This window comes from Aedes albopictus, chromosome 2, assembly GCF_035046485.1.
Source record: "Aedes albopictus strain Foshan chromosome 2, AalbF5, whole genome shotgun sequence".
NCBI classification, from domain to species: Eukaryota; Metazoa; Arthropoda; class Insecta; order Diptera; family Culicidae; genus Aedes; species Aedes albopictus.
In genome coordinates, this window is record NC_085137.1 from 490,464,338 (window position 1) to 490,486,579 (window position 22,242).

Sequence of the window (22,242 nt, forward strand, 5' to 3'; positions counted from 1 at the left end):
ATAAAACTTCGTTCTATAATCACTTAAGATGATCGATCTATTATATATATAAAAATGCAGTGGCATACGTGGGACCGCGCATAACTTGCGAACGGAGGGTCAGATTTGAGACATCTTAGTTTTGTTCCGTTAGTTTACACCCAAGGAAGGTTTATGAGGCAAAAAACATAGAAAAATTGAGAGTTTTTGAAAATCGATTTTCCATACATTTTGACCGGGGACTTGCTCTTGGCTAGAAACACAAAACGTCAAAAAACGCAGTAGGCAAGACAAAGTTTGCCGGGTACAGCTAGTATATTATAAAAAGCTTTGTGCCGACACTTACAGTGACGGACCGCACAAACTTAGGAAAAATACAGACGCATAATAACGGATCAAATTTGTGTAAGATGGCGAACTGTACAAAAATACAGGAAATTTTATATAAAATAAAACAAAGGTAATGAAAAATTGAAGTGACGAACATTGAAGTTCTTGTTGAGTAAACATATGAACTTTGACTAATAGATACACATGCTGCGTTTTCAAAAAAAAAAAAAAAAGAACAAACTGACCGACTTGCTCCTGGGCAGTTGAGGTGGGTCTAAGGGGGTTTCCAGAAAGTTCCCATAGAGTCCAAAAAGGGGGTTACAAGGGGCTTCAGAGGCGTTTAAAGGGGTTGTTTCGGGGGGATTTGAGGAGCCTTTTAAGGGTGTTCTGTCAAGATTTTTTGGTATTTTCATAGGATTACGGAGAATTCTGGGGTATTTCAATAGTATTAAGTGTGTTTCAGGGGCGTTCCAAGGGGCTTAAAGGGCAATTCAAGGGATCTCAGGAGCCTTCAATGGCGTTGCAAGAGGTTTGAGGGGCGTTTTAAGGTATTTCAGAGTCTGCTCTGAAACTTCCTGAAATGCCTCAAAATCCACCTTAAACACCCCGGGGACCCCATGTAACTCACCTGAGAGGCTTCGAAACCCCTGAGAACTCCTCCGTAACGCCTCTGAATCCCCCGAAAATGCTCTGAAAAGACGTTTCAGACGAAAACGTTTCAGACGTTTCAGACAAAAGGCATTTCAGACGAACTGCCTCCAAAATCCCCCATAAACCCCCTCGGACCCCATGTAACGCACCTGAGGGGCTCCGAACCCCAAGAAAATTGCACGTAACGTTTAAGTAACGCCTCTGCATAAAGGATGTTAGGGACGTTTCAAGGGACTTTAAAGCGATTGAGGGAGGTATTAGGAGCCTTGAAAGGGTATTTCAAGGGGCGTTTCAAGTAGTTTCAGAGGTATTTTAGAAGCATTTCAAATGGGGGGCGGGGGGTTTTGGTTTGTTGGTTTCAGGCAGATTTCCGGAGCTTTTTATAGGCGTTCCAAGAGGTTTCAGAGGCATTTTAAATTAACATGATTTCAATGGCGTTTCAACGGGATTACGGAACATTCAGAGACGTTTCCTCGTTTTTCAGGTTAGATTCATATCATACAGGGATTCAGAAGCACCCTTTCTCAAAGAACATTCTCATAATATCCCTGGAAAAATTCCTAGTGAAAATTCTGAAAGTGCTCTGAAGACATCCATGGACAACTTCTTGAATTTCTTTAGAGAAAAAAAAAAAGGAATCTCAGGAGATATCACAGAAAATATGGCAGGACGAATTCATAAAGAAATTCTTCTGCAGGAGCTTCACAGGATATTCTTGAAGGAATCCATGGATGGATTCCTGAACAAGTCCTTCAATAAACTCTTAAAGAATTTCTAGATGACTTCTTGTAGAATTTCCAGGCTCCTATATGCATTGCTGTAAAATTATCTTAAAAATTTCAATACTAATCGATGGAATTTTGCTGGAAATCCTTGAAGTACTTAAAAAAAATCTACAGGTATTCGTAGAGACATCCCTTGAGACATTCTTGGAAGTATACCTGGAAAGATGAAGGATTTCAGAAATTTCTTATGGACCCCGTGAATAGATTTCAGAGGAGAGGAGTTTCCGATAAAATCACAAAAGGAATTATTGGAGCAATCCCTGGAGGTGTTCTCGGACCAATCCTTAGAGAAAATCCTGGAGAAATTCCTGAAGGAATGCATGAAGGAATTCCTGAATGAATTCCTGGAGAATTGCCGGAGAAATCCCTGGAAAAATCCCGAAGGAACCCCTGAATGGATTCCTGTAGGAATTTTTGGAGGAAGCTGTAGAGGGATTATGGGAAGAATCCCTAGAGATACTCCTTGAGAAATCCCTTGAGGGATTCCTGGAAGAATTCATAGAGGAAGAAACCGTGGAGGAATTCCTGAAGGAATCATTGGCTTGGAGTAATTCCTAAAGATGCATTCCTGGAGGAATCCCTGAAACAATTCCTACAGCAAACTCAGGAAGAATTCCTGGAGGAATTTGTGGGGGAATTGCTAGATGAATCCCTAGAAAAATGTGGATGAATCCCTGAAGAAATACCTGGAAAAATACCTGGATTAATTCCGTGGAAAATGTCTGGAGGAACCCCTAGAGGAGTTCTTAGAGGATTTTATTTTTATCTGTATTATCGAGATTTTTAGCCCTAGGCTAGTTCATCTCGGGACCCACGCTTTACTTCCCTTCTGAAGGAAGAACCCACATTTTGTGAGTTTGTCGGGAGTGGGATTGGATCCCAGGTCTTCGGCGTGATAGTCAAGTGTTCTAACCACCACACCAGGTCCACTCCACAGCAATAAAACTGATTCACACATCCGAACCTCTTGACACTCTCTTTAAGAGCGTCTTGTGGCTAAGACGACCACTCTCGAAGAGGTTTTACAAACCGTATTAGGAGTAGCCATAAAACTTTTTCCAACCCTTTTTGAAAAATTCTCCATACTCGAAAAGAGGCTATGAAGATTGTTTTTGTTTTTTTTTTCAGCAAAAAATATGACAGCTCAAGATGCAGAGAAATTTCTTCAGGAGGAATCATTCACAAGTAGAAAACGATCATTTGAAAGTAATATCAAAAACTAATCTAGGTCTTGAACTCAATGTACCAAAGAAAACCATTGAATTTTGTGTGTCCAGTCCGGTACCCAATAATATTCATTACCGTGTATTTTTTTCCATGTAAATTGCATATTGTGTAAATTATATTTAGCGTGTTACCTGAGCAGTAGAGAATATCTGCAGCATAACAAAATATGTTATTTTGACAAAATAACTGAGAAACGGAAAGAGTAATTTTTGTGTTATTAACATAACATATTATGTTATACGCTTGTCTGTCATAAGCGGCAAAATAACAAAAATCATAACAAAAAAATGTTCCTGGAAGACCAGTTGAATAACACGTTTTGTTGGTTTCAATAACAACTTAATAACAGTGAATTTGTAAAATACTTCAATAACAAATTTTGAAATTATCAAGTTATTGATAACAATTTTAAAACAAAATGAGTTATAAGATCTTATAAGGTCTTAGGGGGAAGAGAGGTTTGTGAAAATGTGACAAGCAATGAGTTAAGTATAGGAAAACCCCGTATAAAGTGGAGAGAGGGGACGAAAATCCCCAACTTTAGCGTGACGTACTCAATGGATGCTCCCTACTGACACAGTTAGAATATAATGTCAGAAAGAAGAGGAAGAGTAACTGACCAGAAAACATGATTTTCTCAACAGTTCCTTGCGAAATGCTGTGAACAACGTCAATCTCGAATGGTGTAGTTTTGATTGCAATACATGTTATTGATGTATTATCAAATATTTGAAAAGTCCCAAAAATTCAATAATAACTGAACTTGTTCTACATGTTATTGAAATGATATTTAAAGAAAATATATTAATTGCACGATCATAACAAAATAAGTTTGTCCAACAAAACATGTTATGAAAAGGTAATGCCTCAATAAGTTAAAAATAACAAACCAAGATATAAAAACAGATTTTGTGATTCCGTTGTTATCATTTTGATATTCTCCTCTGCTCGGGTACACCGATCGGACAGCAAAGGACCAACAATAAATTACGTAAGTGGGTACCGAAGATTGTTCACAATCTACGAACTTGACTGCGGAATAAAATCGCGACCATGGCGCCGCTGGAAAAACTATCTCGAATCACAAGAAAACTCAGCTGAGAGCGTTTATTTATGTGAGCATGCTATGGAAATGACGGCAAACTATTAATTCATTACTAATTTGAACAAAATGAACTATTTTCCATTCACGTTATCTAAGATTTAATCTAATTCAATATGGTGACGTATGGTCGTCGTCACCATATTGAATTAGATTAAATATTAGATAACGTGAATGGAAAATAGTTCATTTTGTTCAAATGAGTAATTATGTCATTATGGTATGAGCGAAAATAAAACGAAAGCAAGTTTGCTATTATGATTACCGCAATAAACCTAGCAGTGTCCTAGTTTCTGCTTTTCTACCTACAGATGTCGTTACTAGACGTTATGTGTCCGACAAAGTTTTTGCTTTTTTCTACACCGTGCTTTTTGTATGGGCGCTGGATACCCGGGTACCCTGTCGGCCACATAAGGGCTAAACGAACGGATCGCCATCTGTTGAGAGTTTGAACAGTTTTATTGTGGTAATAAAGAATGCCAGAAGGACGACATACCGGAGAGTTTTGTCCACTCTAAAAATCTGACTTCATGAATATCTTCAAGTATACTATAGTACATTTCATCAATGGTTTTCATAAAAGTAGTCATAAACATGTGAGTTTTAATTATTGCTGTGATAAAACCCTAATACAAATCAAACAAAACCAATCAGCCATGGAGTTGTTCCTTTGGGCACGCTTGTCAAAAATACCATGATAACATTCGATAGGTGCTCTTAGAGATTGATTGACTTTTCTTTATTTAAGAGACTTTCAGCCTTTGGCTGGTTCATCTCTTTCTCTTAGAGAAATATTTTGCGTAATTTCTTGTAGTTTTCGAAAAAATAAGTTTAATGATTACGGATAAGTTCTTAATTACACAGCGCAAGAATACGCTAAAACAGCGTTACTCGAAATTGCGTCGAGTGAACCTAATGCAACTTTTTTTTTAAATATCTTACTAATATTACTTATATAATGTTATTGAAATTGACGAAATTATATGGCATGTTTAAGTAGAATGCATAACATGTTATTTTCCATGATTTTCGAATGCACACTCGTATCATCACATGCATGGTTGCATCTCAAATTCCTTGCCTGGCAATATAGAACTATTTATCCAAACATATTCGCGTTGTCGAACAATGGAACAGAGTAATCAAGCGAGAAGTTAGTTTACTTATCACTAAATCGAATAACTAAATTAAAAAATTATTGGTGATTTCAAGGTATGTATGAATATGTGAACAAAGTTTAGCGTAAATCAACCTTTTCGTTAGTTTTGACATTTTTTTTTGAATATAAATTAAGAGTGTATTACCTAGTTGAGTTATGACTCACCAGAGTTGCGCTAATCGTATCGTCGGTAGGATATGGGAGTTGGTCATCTTTTTCCTTCTAATTATCTTTGCGAGCATACAGTTAAGGTAGAAAAACGTATCTATCATTGTATTATAGTTGGATTTATATGGAAATATAATTTCTATTAAATCAGCAAAGTTCTCCTAATTTGCCTTTGTCAGGTAATAAGAATGTCCAAAATACAGAAGGTGGCCAAAATGTTTGGTATAGGCAACTTTTTTTTCTCACAAAAAAGTTCAACATGTTCTAATATCAGAAATTTTCAAATTTTTACACTTTGTCATTATTAGTACAAATTTGAGCTCGATTGGTGAATCTTTCGCAAAGCTAGAACCATTCTTGTAAGACACTATTTTTTAGACAACCTATTTTTGAACTATCATATCTCCGAAACCAGTGAACCGAATAGAATGAAATTTTGAACGTTTATCAACAATATACATATTAGTGTATTACAAGTGCTTTACAAGTCTTCAAAACATAGGTACTTTTTAAACGGTGAAAAAAGTTATGGCAATGACACATTTGGGTTTTTCTCTAAAAATTGTATTTTTTTTTACATCAATGACATTATATTTTAGTTTTGATATTCAAAGATTTTCTACTTCCATTCTTAAAATACCTCAAATAGGATATATTAGAGCCTTTTTTATTACCGGAAAAACACATTAAGTAATTTTTGTGTGGTATTTTAAATTTTACAAATCTTTCTTTATATGGGTGAAAATGACAAACATGTACAACTTTACTCGACGTGAAAAAATGTATATTTTCTGACTTCGTATCAAGTACCAATATGTTGTTGATAAACGTTCAAAATTTCATTCAATTCGGTTCACTGGTTTGAGAGATATGATAGTCCCAAGATAAGTTGTCTAAAAAATAGTGTTTTACCAGAACGTTTCTAACTTCGCGAACGATTCGAGTTCAAATTTGTACCAATACTGCACATATAATAGGTCGACAAACAGTCAAAATTTGAGACTTTTTGATGAACTTTATGAAAAGTTACAGCATGTTGAGCTTTTTTGTGAAAGAAAAAAAAAGTTGCCTATCCCAAACATTTTGGCCATCACCTGTATATACTTACCTAAAAGTACCCAGAATGCATTCCATTTGTTTTGTTTTTATTTATATTCAAACTTATGTCCTTCTGCTGCCCAAAATCCGACCGTCACCCTATTCAGTCTAAAGCCCCATTCATTGTGTGCAATTTCGATCCTTTCGGAACATCACGGATTGGCCACTACGGTCAGCTGTGCCTATCCTCATGCGAAGGAAGGCAAACGAAGAAGATATGAAATGCTGTGCTGCACAAATTTTCATCCATGAGCGACTCCCTTTGGGAGCTGTTGTGAACTCGTAAAGTGTGAGTGGCTAAAAGGCTAATTTGGTATTCAGTGGACGAAATGGAATGTGAAGCAGATTCACATATGGACCACATGTGCCAAAGGGGAATATCTTGAACATTGTGAAAAAATGCAGGGAAAATCATCAGTTGTTGGACAAGTTATTTGGATACATTTTGCTCTGCATGCAGTGCTGCAAAAAATCTGAACCAGCTGATTTATCTTCCCACCCCAACAAACCCACGAAATTGCTACCAGAAGTCTCAAGTTTACTTCGTAGCTTGCTCCGGTGCTCCTAGTGGTAAACACTCAATTTCGTGCTCGCGTTAGTACAGGACTGCGAAATCCCCTCCCAAGCCATCGCACACTACCGGCCCCCACCCGCGGACCCCATTACGCAAATGGCTATGGGGACGAAATTGCTCCTGCACAGGGGAGACCCAAAGCCAGACCCACATCAAATTGGCAGCCAGCAGAGAACACCGTCGTTTCTGTGTGGCTGGTGTCAGCCTCGTCTATCCTCGAGACTATTTACGAGAGCTGGTCTTTTTATCCGGTCGTTGTTTCCAGACGGTTAGAAGCAGGAGGAGAGGGATGAACGACCTGCCTCCCGACTCCGTTACATTTCGGTGATTTAACAAGATGTAAGTAATGGAATTTGGCCTGTGGAGGAGTTCTGCCGTATAAGTACACAAACTTAGTAATTTTCCAGATTGGTTCAGAATTTTAATATCCGGTTCTTCTCAGCCTAATATCATATATTTTATGAGCATCCGCCTTATTTTTTACGTCCGTTGATTATGCAATCACCGTTCCGCGAATCACTGCCATTATTGAAACAAACAACGACAGCACCAGCAAACGGCCACTGCTCATGATGATGGTGATGGGAGCCGAGCCTATCAGGCCTGGTACGAGCAAATTCTCCGAAGCTCCAGCGTCCAAACCAGAAAGTCCACTGGCGGTTTGCAGTCCGTCTCCTGTGGATGATATTGAAGCATTAGGATGGGATGCGGTGCGGGATACTAGCGAGAAGTGAATTGTTTACCGGAATTGCACAAATCTGTTGTACACGAGCGGTAGTAGGTCCGGAAGGTGGAGTCCTCGATTACGTCGTTGAGGAACTGAGGAAATTGGATTGCAAAATGATTAGGTGATATTTGTGTGTAAAGCAATAAAAATTGGGATCATAATGTTTAATAACAGGAACCGTCTCAAGAACAAGAATTAATATCTGCTTTTATTTTTGTTTACAATTAGAATGACAAACAATAAACAAAAAATCACAGCTTTGAATAATAATCTTTCAGTTTTTGTTCTGTTCATCTGCACAATTTAAAATCAACTATTTGGTAATTCAAGGGCTGCATTTGAAAAGATAAAGAGTTTTTATGCCTCTTTGAGAACGATTTCGAAATGCAAGGAAATCACTCAAAGGGGCTTTTCCCTTTTTCAAAATTATAAGTTAAATAAGGCTGATACAAATTTAATTTTGACTTTTTGTCTCCCCCCCCCTTCAAAAATGTTTGACTGAATTTTGCATTTTGAGGGGGCAGATAAAAAAATATTTATCAAAATATCGCAACTTGCCGGAAATTCTTTAACAAATCCGATGAGTTTTAAATATTTTTCTGATTTAATGCTTTGCACAGTACCATTAGAAGCTAGACGAAAAGATAGGAGAGACCAACGGATCTGGATATATCAAAAGTTTATGGGGGTTTATCCATTAAGCAGTGACAAAAACAGTAAAAGAGGTGATAGGCAGTGCTCAGCAACGCTAACGTAATGGTTGGTTCGACGAGGAGTGCCAACGAGTGACGAACGAAAATAAGCCACCAGAATACGAAAGCTAGTGACAGGCACCCAGCTCAGCACGAAGCGGCACAAAGTATTAAGAACAAAAGTGAAACAGATCCACCACAACACAAGTAAAGGAAAGAATAGAGTGTGATTGTTGAGGCGCAGTAAAGTAGGGACAGAAACGATATGCGGAGATTTCATGCTACTGTCAACAAGATATCTGGGTAGGTTCCCGCATTAATTTCACCGGAAATCCCTGTAGAGGTTATACCGAAAATTTTTCCGCCGGCAATTGCTTTGGAAGCTACAAATTGTAAATATAGTGTATTGTTTTCAAAATTTCAACGGGACTGCCTCTAGGAGTTCCTCAGGAAAATCTTCTAGCAGTTACACCATAAATTACTCTAGGAGTTTGATTAGGAATTGTCTTGGAGTTTTGGAAAATAATTTGTGCAGTACTTTTACCAAATATGTATTTCTTTAGGAGTCCCGCAAACTGTATTTTCAGGAGATTCACTGGGATTTTGTTTACTAATTCATCCGGGTATGCCTGTGGGAGGTTCATTGGGGATTCTTCTCAAAGTTCCAAAGGATATTAGTTTAGAACGGTAATTTTCTCGGGAAGTTACACTGGAAAATCCTCTAGAAGTTCCTGTCAGAACTCATACCCGGGCATTATAGTAATCCATCCACCAAAGCTTCTCCAGCAAATCCACCGTGAATTCCTCTTGAACCTCCACTGGGAAGTTCCATTGAAAATTTCCCTTAAACTTTAATTTTTTTATTTTTATTTTTGGGCATTTTAACTAATGCTAATTCTATACTTCCCCTCAAACTTTCACAGAGAATTTCTCTGGGAATACCATCGATTATTCGTAGAAGATCCACAGGGAAGTCTGGAAAAAGTTTCACTAGGAGTGTTTCTCCAAGTTCCAACAGAAATTCATCATAGTAGTTCAAAAGAAAATTTCTCAAAGAGTTTCTCAAAAGATATTTCATTTGAGTTCCGTAGGCTGATCCTCATGTAGTTCCACCGCGAATTTCCCTAGAAGATCTATCGTAAATTCCTTTAGGAGCTCCGCCAGGATTTCCTTTGAAAGTTCCACTGTGGATTCTTCCTGAAATTCTAACGGGAATTCATCTAGGAGTTCGATCTAAAATTCCTGTAGCAGTTCCACCAGGAATTCCTCTAGGAGTTCCAAAAATAATTACCCCAGCAGTTTCACCGATTATTCCTCAATGAGTTCGACCGGAAAACATTTTGAGTGTTCCACGAAGAATTCCATTATTAGTTTGACTGTTAATTACTGTATATTACTGTACTGCTCAAGCGACACTTTGATGACCAATCAGTCATTTGGAGGTTTTGAGAACCGTCATAAAACCTATTACCTTTTATTTTGGTTTTATGATGGTTTCAAGTATCTATTATAGTCTTTTTGACTGAAAAATGTTACTTGGGTGTACTGTATGAATTCCAGTGCAAATTTCTGCAGGAGTTTCATCGTGAATTCTTCCGTAATTTTCATCAGTGGAATTCCCATAGAAATTCACGGCAGATCTTCTAGGGAAATTCTCAGTGGAACTCCTAGAAAAATTATTTGAGGAATTCTTGGAGAAATTCTCTTTGGAACATTTAGAGGCATCTCTGGTGGAACTTGTTACCCGAGCAGAGAAGCCTATCAAATTCATAACAACAGAATCACATAGCCTCTTTTTATATCACAATGTGTTATTATTAACTTATCAAAGTTTTACTTTTTTATAACATGTTTTGTTGGGCAATCTTATTTTGTTATGATCAAATTATTGAGATTCATCCACTAAATAACATTTTAATAATATACTTTTTTGTATACCAAGTATTGTTAATATTCTACTATTTAAAATGTACAAATATGTGAAGAACTATAAACAACAATAACATGTTTTCAAATTCACTGCAAAGTTCATTGTTATTAAGTTGTTATTAAATCTAACAAAACATATTTTTAACCCGTAAACACTAATCATCAATGCAAATGTTTACATTGACTTTTCAGATTCAAATAAATATAAAGATACAATTTCCAGACAAAAAGCGTCTTTATACTTATTTGAATCGGAAACGGTAATGAAAACATTTGCATGGATGATGATTTATAATACTTGCTAAAATTAGAGTTATTATGAGGTTGCACATAATTCTATCACAATCGAATCGCTAGGAACAGAGATTTTAATCCTCAAACATGATTATTTTGCATGGAAATCGGCTCTGTCTTTATACATATTTCTCGCACTGTATTCTACATGTTTTTGCTCAAATTTCATGGTTTTGCTAACATCAATAGTTTTCACTTATCCTTGACATGCAATGTATCATTACCCATCATAGTCTGTTGAAGTTTTGATCCCAGAGCTATTCTAAGGCCTCCAAAGTACTCCGAAGTTTGAGACACAAATCCAACATTTTTAACCAAATTTTTGCACCTCATTATATTACGAGTATCTCTATTTGTTGCTATTTGAGTGTCCACTGGCATAGCAATGGACCCAATGTATTTAAAGTATGGGTCGCAATATCTGTAAATCTTAGAATATTTTTATTGTAGCGAATGCTCGCGGAACATAACCTACGCTACTTTTAGAGCCTCAGAGTGCAATTCTGATAACTTAGCAACATTCACTTGGTGATCTACGTCCATCCAAACTATTCTGGAATTAAGACCTTCAAGCTCTACAAGCTCTACTTTTGTATCTCTTTACTTTATCGATGTAATTCTTTCACGATTGCCTCTGTTGTATCTCATGATATTTTGAGTATTTTTTGTGTTACTTGTGCATCCACTGACATACACATGATATTTATGGCTTAGATGGCCAAAATTTGGTCTACGTTGTTTATGAACAGCCCCTAGGGATTCCTCCAGCGATTTCTCTAGAAATTTTTCCTTAAAGCGATTTCTGCAGGGATTCCTTTAGAAATACTCCAAGGGATTCCTTTCCGAATTCCTCCAGGAATTCCTTCAGAGCTCCTTCAACAATTCATCCCAGATTTCCTCCAACATCTAATCCAGGGACTAATCTTCAGGCATTCCTCAAGGGATTCTTCCAGAAATTCCTCCAGGCAGACGCGCCAACTTGGTCAAATTAATGGGGGGCAAAGCCTGTTTTTTTATATGGAAAAATTTGAAAATTATCAAATATTGGGGGGGGGGGGGTGGGTGAGGCTAAACCATACTTGTCCAACCACCCCCCCCCCCCTAGCTTGGCGTCTATGCCTCCAGGGATTCCTCTAAAGTTTCCTCCAAATATTCCCCCAAAAAATTCTCATGAAATTCCTTCAGGAAGTCCTACAGGAATTCCACTTATAAATATCAACATATAATTCTCCAAGAATTAATCCAGGAATTCCTCCAAGACATCTGCCTAGAATTCTTCCAAGAATCCCTCCAGGAATTCCAAAAACTCCTACTGAACCTTCTCCATGAATTACACCAGAGAACCCTCTAAGGTTTCTGCCAAGAATCCTTTCAGGAATTTCTTCAGAAATACCTCCAGGGATTATTCAAGAAATTTCTTCAAAAATTCATTCAAAAAATCCTCCAAAAATTCCTTTATAAATACCTCCTAGATTCTTCACGAAACCTTGAATTCCTTCAAGGATTTCTCCAGAAACTGCTCCGAGACTTCTTCCAAAGACTCCTCCAAGAATTTCTCAAGGAAATACTCCAAGAATTTCTCCAAAATTTTCTCCAAAAATTCCTCCAGGAATTTTTCTGATAATTTCTATTCAAATATTCCTATCTCTATCCTATCCTAAAAATCCGCCCAGGCATTTCTCTACAATTTTTTTTCAAGAATTCCGACAGTAACTCTAATAAGAATTTCTCCAAGACCTGTTTCAATACTTCTGTCAAAAATTCCTTCAAGAATCCCTCCAGGAATTTTTCCAGGGATTACTTTATAAGGCCCCGGAAGAATTCCAAAACGAAATTCCATTTAAAAGTAGATAAATTCCCGATGAAACTTAGAAAATAATTCCCAGTGGATATCTAACAGAAAAACCCGATGGAACTTCTGTCGGAATTTCCAGTGGAACTCCTAGAGAAAACCCTGATGGAATTGTTTTCTGGTGGAATTCCTAAAAGAATTTTCGGTGGAATTGCTAGTAATTCCTGTTTGAGTTTTGAGAAGATGTTCCAGTGAAATTCCCACAAAAATTCCCGGTAAAACAGCTGTTATAACTGCTGAACTTCTGGAGGAACTCCTAGAGAAGTTTTCAGAAAATTGTTGCAAGAACTCCCAGTGAAACTTCTAAGGAAATTTCTGATGAAACTGCTGGAGAAATTTTTGGCGGACCTCTTAGTGGAATATACGGTAGAATTCTTAGATATCGGTTTGCGCTGAAAATTTGATCGATTGGTCACCACCAGCGGGTAACCAATAGATAATTTTCTTAGCACAAACAGATATTCGGTTCTTCAGATTTGTGCTCTTGAAAATGCGAGGTGTGGCTTCGTCATATCTTCACCTTAAAGTGACTTTTTTTTTTCATCCGAAGCAGTTTTCCGGTGGCCACAGTGACTAAAGCTGGATCCGAAGGTTTCCATAACTAGACATGCGTGGAGCCGACCTGGCGTGATGGTTAGAATACCTGACGACTATCACGCCGAGGACATGGGATCAAATCCCACTCCCGGCAAACTCACAAAATGTGAGTTTTTCCTTCGGAACGGAAGTAAAGCGTGGGTCTCTAGATAACTAGCCTAGGGTCAAACATCTCGTTAATACAGATACAAGAAAAAAAAAACTAGACATGTGTCGCTTTTATTTGAACCAGAGATCTTCCCGTCTAACAAAAAACAGACCAATATGACCTCGCCTAATGTCTCATGGCCAATTTGGTATCAATTGCTCATTCATAAATAAGCTTCCGTATGCTGTAGAAAAGCATTGAAAAAGAACTACAATTTTCCTTAAAATAATAAGATTGAATAATCCATAGATTTATATTTCCGTCTAGTCCACGTCTATTTCGGGCACAATCCGAATTCAATTCCCGGCACAGTTTCTACGTGACACTATGGTACAAAGGGTGGTCAAAAATTATGATTTAACCGTAAGTGTTTATTCGAAAACTCGGCCAAGTTCTTCGCAATCGAAATAAAAGTATGTGTTCAAAGTACCTTTAAGCAGAAACTTTAGTGCCACAGAGCTTTTGTGGGATGTGAATTGAAGACTTGTTCAACAAGTGAATCGGGCGAAGAGAAAATTGAACAGTGATGAAGAACAATTCGACTACCTGCTATTTTGGTGGGGTTGCCTTCGTCTTACGCAAAACGAGAACATTTTCAACTCGTAAGGGGAAAGAAATTGAAGCGTGAATAGTTTTGCTTCCATCTGATGAGTTTTTGGCGTGGAAAACTTGGAATACCTGAAACTATTGGTCATTTTTCTGTATCATATGACGGGAATTAGCGCATATGAAGAAGTAGATTTGTACCCTAAGTGCTAATATTATAATTATTTAACACATTTTATCGTTGAAAACGAAAGTTCTAAATCAGTACAAGTTTTCGTATAAAATTTCAGTTTCTCATCTGTAAAAATTAGTGGAAATTTGGCTTATTATTGATTTTGTAAATTTAACGATCAGCTGTTGAAAGATAATTCATTGCACAAGCTAAGTCCTTGGCAGCTTTCAAAACATATGTTAGAAGAAAACTTTTCTAGCTTTTTTTGAAAACACGGGGCCAACAAGTCTTTCCAGGGACCCAATCTCTTCGGTCTCTCCTATGTTAGCACACGTGAATCAGAAAAAAGAATTCTCACCGAACAATCGACACGAAGCAGTCGTAGATAAACTCGATACAGTCCCATTCATTTAGTTAATTAGACAGCAATAAAACAGATAGACAGTGGCACTCAGCAGTTTAATGAGAATGCTCTTCTCGATGCCTCACGATGGCGTAACTTACCAATGGACTCTCCTCGCAGCCTCGTAAAAACGTGCTAACCTTATCGGGCGGATCCTGTGAATTTAAAAATGAAATTTTATGTTTTTAAACAATTTCCGATGCTTTCAATTTATGGTCAATTGCATTTCCGCGCAAGTGGCACCAGCGGTGCGGTGGTGATGGTGGTAATAAATTTCGAGCATTCAACAAGTGCTGCTGGATGAATTCAATTCAATAAACATCAACCCGGAAGAGTTTCCGGGAATTTCACTTTTACTCTCTCATAGGATGGGGCCCAGTTTCAACTGGTTTTCATCTCGCAGGACTTTGGCGCCTTCCACGTTTTGGCTGTTTTTCGTTGATGATGAGTTCTAAGAAACACTCAAGTTTTACCCCTGTGCTCTGTCTGGATCCCGGTTTCTGGTTGCTAGAAACCGCTAGAAGCCAGATTGATGTCAAGTTGTTTGTCTAATAATAATTGTTTTCTGACTTTGACCTACTTCACGTCCCGACTAATGATGTAAGACAAAGTTCAGGAAATGGCCTCATAACAAAAATTAATTCTATTGCAGTTAGGTTTGATTTAATCTAACAAGGTGGACAAATATTCAAGATTTCAAGATTGAAAATTTCTTGAAAGTCAATATCAAAGACAATTAGAAGAGTGAGAATCGGTGTATTTTTTTTTTTAAGTTTTACAATTTGAAGAGAAAGTCATCTTTCATTAGTCGAAAGTCTACCTCTAAACCTCAATATTGCTGACTCAAACTTGAAGTTTTGAAATGATTTGAATCTAGAATAGCACTTGAAATGAAGTTTTCGCTCCCTACTTCTTAGTCGGGGTAATTTCGAGAGAATCGGACGAGCGTAAAGAGCAAACAAGCTTTCAAAGAGCTTGTTTTGAAAACAGTCGTCCACTCGAAGTTGATGTTGGTCTCCAAATCCCCCCAGTTAAAAGGTCAACACTTGTTGAGATGGCACGGGCCGCAATATGTTTACCCCAATGGGTACCACCAGCTTATCTAGAAGAGCCTTACCATCATTTCCTGTCGCTGGATGGTGCAGTACTTTCGATTGCAATTGACGACACTTTGGCCCTCGACGCTGCTCGGATCGCTGATGCATCGTTTGTCGCCGGAATTGGCCGTCACACTGCAGGAATAGCACCGAAGGCCTGTCAAGTGCAAAAGACGAGTGGGCGTTAATTCGTAAACATCGGTTTTTAAAGCTACACCTGAGCTCTTATCGTGATGATAAAGTTGATGGGTGAATGCGAATGACACACAGAGCGCACTTCAGTGCTTACCTCTATGTACCTACCTACGTCAGACTCCACAGATCGGAAGACCAACTTTTGCGATGGGATCAATAGCGGCAATAAAGTCAACTAAACAGGGCTGTAAAACTTAATTTAATGGCCTATAAATTTTACCGACAGCTCTGTGGTAGGTAGCCATCGGTGTAAGATGTTGATTGGTTCTAGCAGAGGTACGAACATGAATGACTGGGGAAGCGTATTGAGTTTCAATGGTCCATTAAATGAGTGTAATGACACATAATAATTTAAAACAACACCTTATCTATCGGATGTATAACAGCATGGAAGCATTTAGATATTAGGATGAAATGGGTGGACAACTTCTACGCATTTCCACGGGTCGATCGTTGACAAACACCGCTATCCAAAAGTAAAGTGCTTAGCTGGTAGTGCCGCCTGTGCCCACTGATGACCTTCTGACTTCAGCTAGGTTGAGGAAGTATGCCCCGAGCGTCTTTTCACCAAAGAGGTGCGGCTCAAACAGCTCCTGTTCTGGCATCCAGTGGCTTCGTATGAAATACTGCTCCACCGGAGCAATACCTAAGGTGACAGCCCACCTCTTCGAAGATCTTCGACATTCGTCTCCTTTATAATGTCTCATATGGTCGGCGTTAAGTCAGACCGGACCATCTGTTTTTCAATGATTTCGAGGAAATGTCTTGCAAGTACTTGAAATTTCCAATCTCTGGTATTATTTTTAGATATACTATTATTCTTTTATGTGATGACACATCTGAATCAAAATAACGTCGAAAATTTCAGGTTTAACGAATTTCTCAGCTTATTTTTACCTGCCCGAAAAATCGGGTAGTCCATTCTGACTGAACGCCGACCATATAGCCTTAGTGGGACTCAGATGAATGTTACGATGCCCGTGAAATACACGTCTGGACATCTATTGACCGTACACCAATGAAACGTGGTGTGTATCAGTGAAACATTTCATCAATAAATGCCTGCGGTCTCATAATTGATTCTATAACGTGGAACTCCATCCCAAGCCACACACATGTTATAAAAAAATTACGACAGCACAAGATTTGGTTGTATAGAAGTTATTTAGACGTTATTTCAACATTATGTTAGAATTACGTCAAATAAACTTCTATACAACCAAAGCTTGCGCTGCCGTAACTGTTATATAACATGTGTGTTGCTTGGGATGTCGATATCATCAAAGGCCGATAGTTACAAAAATTTGAAAGTAGTCCTCGCGTAGAGAGCAGCCTCAACAAGGAAATAGAGGAAGCAGATAGAAATTTAAACTTGCTACTGCTCAAGGCGAAGGCGGGCGGTCGTTTAAGATGGAGATCTCTCAATTCGGTTCTCTTCACCACACTGAATGCTCTGGTCTCAAAGTAGGAAGTATTTCAGAAGTCCTTCAGAAGTCTCCGCTGGGATTCTTTCAGAAGTGTCTTCTGAGATTCTTGAAAAAATTGGATTCCTCCAGGAGTTCTATAAAAAAAGCCTGAACTCCAGGAGAGCTTTCATAAGGAACACGTAGGGGCCTGTCCATAAACTACGTAGAATTTTTGGGGGAGGAGGAAGGGTCTGGCTAAAGTCTACAGTCCATACAAATTTCGAAAATTTTGTATGGAGGAAGCCTGGAACGAGCTCCAGGAGGAATCTCAGAAGAAGATCTTGCAGGTAGGAAGATGTGGAGGAATATAGAAGAAATCTAGGGAAAAATCGTGAAGGGATCCCACAAAAAAAAAACCTGATGGAATTTAGGCGCGAGTATCGGCCGCACAGAGCTATGGAAAATTATGGACGAGAACAGCTTTCCCGGGAAGCTTACCAGACTGATGACAGCAACGATCGACGGTGTGCAGAACAGCGTAAGGATTTCGGGTGAACTATCCAGTTCATTCGAATCTCGACGGGGACTACGACAAGGTGATGGACTTTCCTGCCTACTATTCAACATTGCCCTGGAAGGTGTTATGCGACGAGCCGGGATCAACAGCCGGGGTACGATCTTCACGAAATCCAGCCAATTTGTCTGCTTTGCGGATGACATTGATATTATTGCTAGAACATTTGGAACGGTGGCAGAACAGTACACCCGCCTGAAACGTGAAGCAGCAAAGGTCGGACTGGTGGTGAATGCGGCTAAGACAAAGTACATGCTGGTAGGTGGGACTGAGCGAGACAGGACAAGCCTTGGCAGCAATGTTCGATAGACGGGGATACTTTCGAGGTGGTAGAAGAACTCGTCTACCTCGGTTCCTTGCTAATGGCTGACAATAACGTGGCACATCATCAGTGGAAGTCGTGCGTAGGCTCCAGAAGAAACTGCGGTCGAAAAAGATTCACCCCCGCACCAAATGTACCATGTACAAGACGTTGATAAGACCGGTGGTTCTCTACGGACACGAGACATGGACGATGCTCGAGGAGGACCTGCAAGCACTCGGAGTTTTCGAGCGGCGAGTGCTAAGGATGATCTTCAGCGGCGTGCAGGAGAACGGTGTGTGGCGGAGAAGGATGAACCACGAGCTCGCTGCACTTTACGGCGAACCCAGCATCCAGTAAGTGGCCAAAGCTGGAAGGACACGGTGGGCAGGGCATGTTGCAAGAATGCCGGACAACAACCCTGCAATGTTGGTGTTTGCTAACCATCCGGATGGTACAAGAAGGCTTGGAGCGCAGACAGCACGATGGGCGGACCAGGTGGAGCGTGATCTGGCGAGTGTTGGGCTCGACCGACGTTGGAGAGCTGCAGCTGCAAATCGAGTATTATGGCGGCAAAATGTTGATTCAGTATTATCATGAATTTGAAAACCTGAAAGAATCCTAGAAGAAAATCCTGAAGAAACCATGAAATGAGTTCCACTAGCAGTCTTGGGCTGCAAAACGGTGAATCGATACCGCTGAACCGCTCGCGCAGAGGCTTTGTGCCACAAGCCGACATGTGCCGAGATAATCACGGGAATATTCTCACGAGCGAGCGTGAGGTTTTCGAGAGGTGGCGGCAGCATTACGATGAGCACCTCAATGGCGACGTTGCAAGTACCGAAGGTGGCGTGGTAACAGATCTAGGAGTTTGTGCACAGGATGAAAGACTTCCGGCCTCTGACCACCAAGAGATTGAGGAGGAGGTTGGCCGGTTGAAAAACAACAAAGCCGCTGGAGCAGATCAACTACCAAGCGAGCTTCTAAAATACGGTGGAGAAGCACTGGTGAGAGCACTACACTGGGTCATTAGGGCTTGTTCACAAATGTCATAACGCTAGAGGGGGTGGGTGGGTGTCCTTCATGGTGTTACAGCCCGAACAAATAAATTTTTTCCCCATATAAAGAGTGTTACGAAGGGGTGGGTGGGTGTCAGGAAAGGCCAATTTTGGCGTTATGAAATTTGTGAATGAACCCTTACCAAGAAGGAAGGTATCGTGTGTCCCATCTACAAAAAGGGCGACAAGTTGGATTGCGGAAACTACCGCGCGATCACACTACTGAGCGCTGCCTACAAGATACCAGTGCTGAAAAATTAATTTCGTCATATCTAAATTCAATCATCTACAGCTTGTTTAAGAAGCGAAACCTGAGAATATGGTATATGAAAAACTTATGCGGCTAGACCAGTTCTGCAAGAAAGTCACGGAAAAAACGATATTTTTCAAATATTTATGGTAAATGTCACGGACTATTTTTGAAAAATGCCAATGATATTCACGGTGAATATCATTTGGCATTTTTCAAGGGTAGTCCGTGACATTTACCTTAAATATTCAAAAAATAGCGTTTTTTTCGTGACTTTCTTGCAGAACTGGTCTAGCCGCACAAGTTTTTCATATACCACATTCTCAGGTTCCGCTTCTAAAATGAGCTGTAGGTGATTGAATGTAGATATGACGAAATGAAATTTTCAGCACTGCAAGATACTCTCCCAAATTTTATGCCGCCGTCTATCACCGATTGCAAGAGAGTTCGTGGGGCAATATCAGGCTGGATTCATGGGTGAACGCGCTACAACGGACCAGATGTTCGCCATCCGCCAGGTGTTGCAGAAATGCGGCGAATACAACGTGCCCACACATCACTTGTTCATCGATTTCAAATCGGCGTATGATACAATCGATCGAGAACAGCTATGGCAGATTATGCACGAATACGGATTCTCGGATAAACTGATACGATTGATCAAGGCGACGATGGATCGAGTGATGTGCGTAGTTCGAGTATCAGGGACACTCTCGAGTCCCTTCGAATCTCGCAGATGGTTACGGCAAGGTGATTGTCTTTCGTGCTTGCTGTTCAAAATCTTGAATTCAACCCGTAACTCTCATATACCCGGCTAGATGAGCCAGGTGGGTTACTTACTTTAGGAATAAGATATTATGACATTAGTCAAGTATCAAAATTGAAGCAATAAGGGACTTATTAGCTATTCCAGAGACATCCAAGCTTCGATACTCCACCGTCGCATTGAGCTCGTAAAACAAAAATCAAAGAAACCTCATCCCAGAACGGAATCACACGCCTCGCTCGGTCGCAAGTAAAGTTTCCGCTTTTCTAGCGAATTACCCTCATAACGACCCATAATTCGTTTCGTACCCAACCCACTGGTATGGTATCCCACTTGAAAGGGAATATGGCTTCGGCCCCGACCATCCATCTCCTGTCGAATCAAACAGAATTCAAGAAAAGGATATGAGATCCGGTCCCTAAATTTACTTAAAACGTACTCAAAAATCACTCGCCGTAATACAATTTGATCCCACACACCGCCGCCATCTACCGTGTGTAAGCTTGGAGCTTACCGAGGATGGGAGGGTGCTGTGATGATGGTGGAGGCTACAACGACGACGACGATGATCCCTTCTTCAAATTTTGAGTCCGACGATGACGACGACAGCTCAGATTTTTCTGAGCTGGCTGGTCGCCATCGCCGCCATTCTGTACCTAGCGTGTTTGTATGAACGATAAAAGAATCAATGTGGGCAGTTGCTTGAAGAGATCGGGATAAAATGCGCCCTTCAAGAGTTAATCTAGATTAGGAGGAAACTGTGTCAAAACAAGGAATCTATGACATAAGGTACAAAGATTAAAGGTCGAAAGCTTATTTTCAAATAAGTTTCGATCTCTTGTCCCTAAACCCAAATTGCAATGAAATAAAAGTTTAGTATCTTACTTAAATTATTACGGAAGACAAAATTATATCATACAGGACACGTATGTATTTTATACCAATCCCCTCTAATATGTGAATGAAAGAAAATCCAAACTTCAACCAACCGTGAACTGGGGTAAGATCCGGTCCCAACAGCATCACGACCAGCATCAGCGCTAGTGCAGACAAGGTCCGCGGGGAAGCATCGATGGAGCTCGTAAATAACGACATCAGGATTTTCAGCTTGCTTGGGTACCTACGTATGTGGGTGATGCGGGCTGTCTGTGCGGGTATCAGCAGAACCGTCTGTTTCTTCCTCTTCGATGATTATTATCGGTCAGGATCGGAAACCAGGATAAATCCAAGTGCGGGCTGTGGGGGATAAGGTAGAGCTTTTTTTAATACATTTTTATTAACGAGTATTTTAACTTAAAGCAAATTGTACACTATATTGTGAATATTGTGCAGGGCCCATATAGCCGAGGCGGTAAACGCACGGGTATTCAGCATGACCATGCTGAGGGTGACGGGTTCGATTCCCGATCGGTCCAGGATCTTTTCGTAAAGGAAATTTCCTTGACTTCCTTGGGCATAGAGTATCTTCGTGCCTGCCACACGATATACACATGCAAAATGGTCATTGGCAGAGGAAGCTCTCAGTTAATAACTGTGGAAGTGCTCATAGAACACTAAGCTGAGAATCAGGCTTTGTCCCAGTGAGGACGTTACGCCAAGAAGAGGAGAGAGAGGATTGTGAAGCTATTTCAGGGAGTTTTTATACTTCAACTAAAAATTAGATTCTTCATGCGAAATTCCACGTAAACGTAGCCAACAAGTCTTACAAAGTTAAGTGACAGAAAGTCGAAGAGTGAATGAATAAAGAACTCACTATTTGCTTTGATTGCTAGTTTTCAATATTTTGTCCTTTCGACGTTTTGGCACCCGACGTTTTATCCCTAAACCGTCCAAGAAACATAACAGCAGTTGTTGTTGAAAAGAAAACTGAACATTTGTTCAGCAGTGCTTCATTTGTTTTCAAAGTTTGAATTTGAAGATTCAAGAAAAAGTTTTTAATTTAACCTTCCTACGGTGTTCGGGTCAATATGACCCGGATCGCACTTTTCAGGCGCAATATCTTTTGATTCTGATTTGCTACAGCTTTGAAACTTTGTGACTTTTAATATTTTGCCAAAAACTTATTTTTAAAATTTTGACCGATAATTTTGGCCGTTTCTGAAGGGCTGGACAAAAAAAGTTACGTTTAAGGTGTTCGGGTCATATTGACCCGGATTTGGTAC

At 39.6% G+C, this 22,242-nt stretch overlaps 2 protein-coding genes across 5 annotated transcripts in view; one reads left to right on the top strand and one right to left on the bottom strand.

Moving 5' to 3' along the window:
• LOC109423306 (uncharacterized) overlaps window positions 1-22,242 on the top strand; it is a 764,938-nt gene that overhangs the window by 306,757 nt on the left and 435,939 nt on the right. The gene's annotated exons all lie outside the window — the stretch shown is intronic.
• Window positions 7,470-21,316, bottom strand: LOC109423304 (uncharacterized). Its single transcript, XM_019698236.3, has 5 exons — window positions 21,070-21,316; window positions 15,551-15,687; window positions 14,535-14,588; window positions 7,817-7,892; window positions 7,470-7,748 (listed from the first exon to the last, which is right to left on the bottom strand). Exons 1-5 carry the CDS (start codon window positions 21,173-21,175, stop codon window positions 7,567-7,569), a joined length of 555 nt encoding a protein of 184 aa, XP_019553781.3. The 5' UTR covers window positions 21,176-21,316; the 3' UTR covers window positions 7,470-7,566.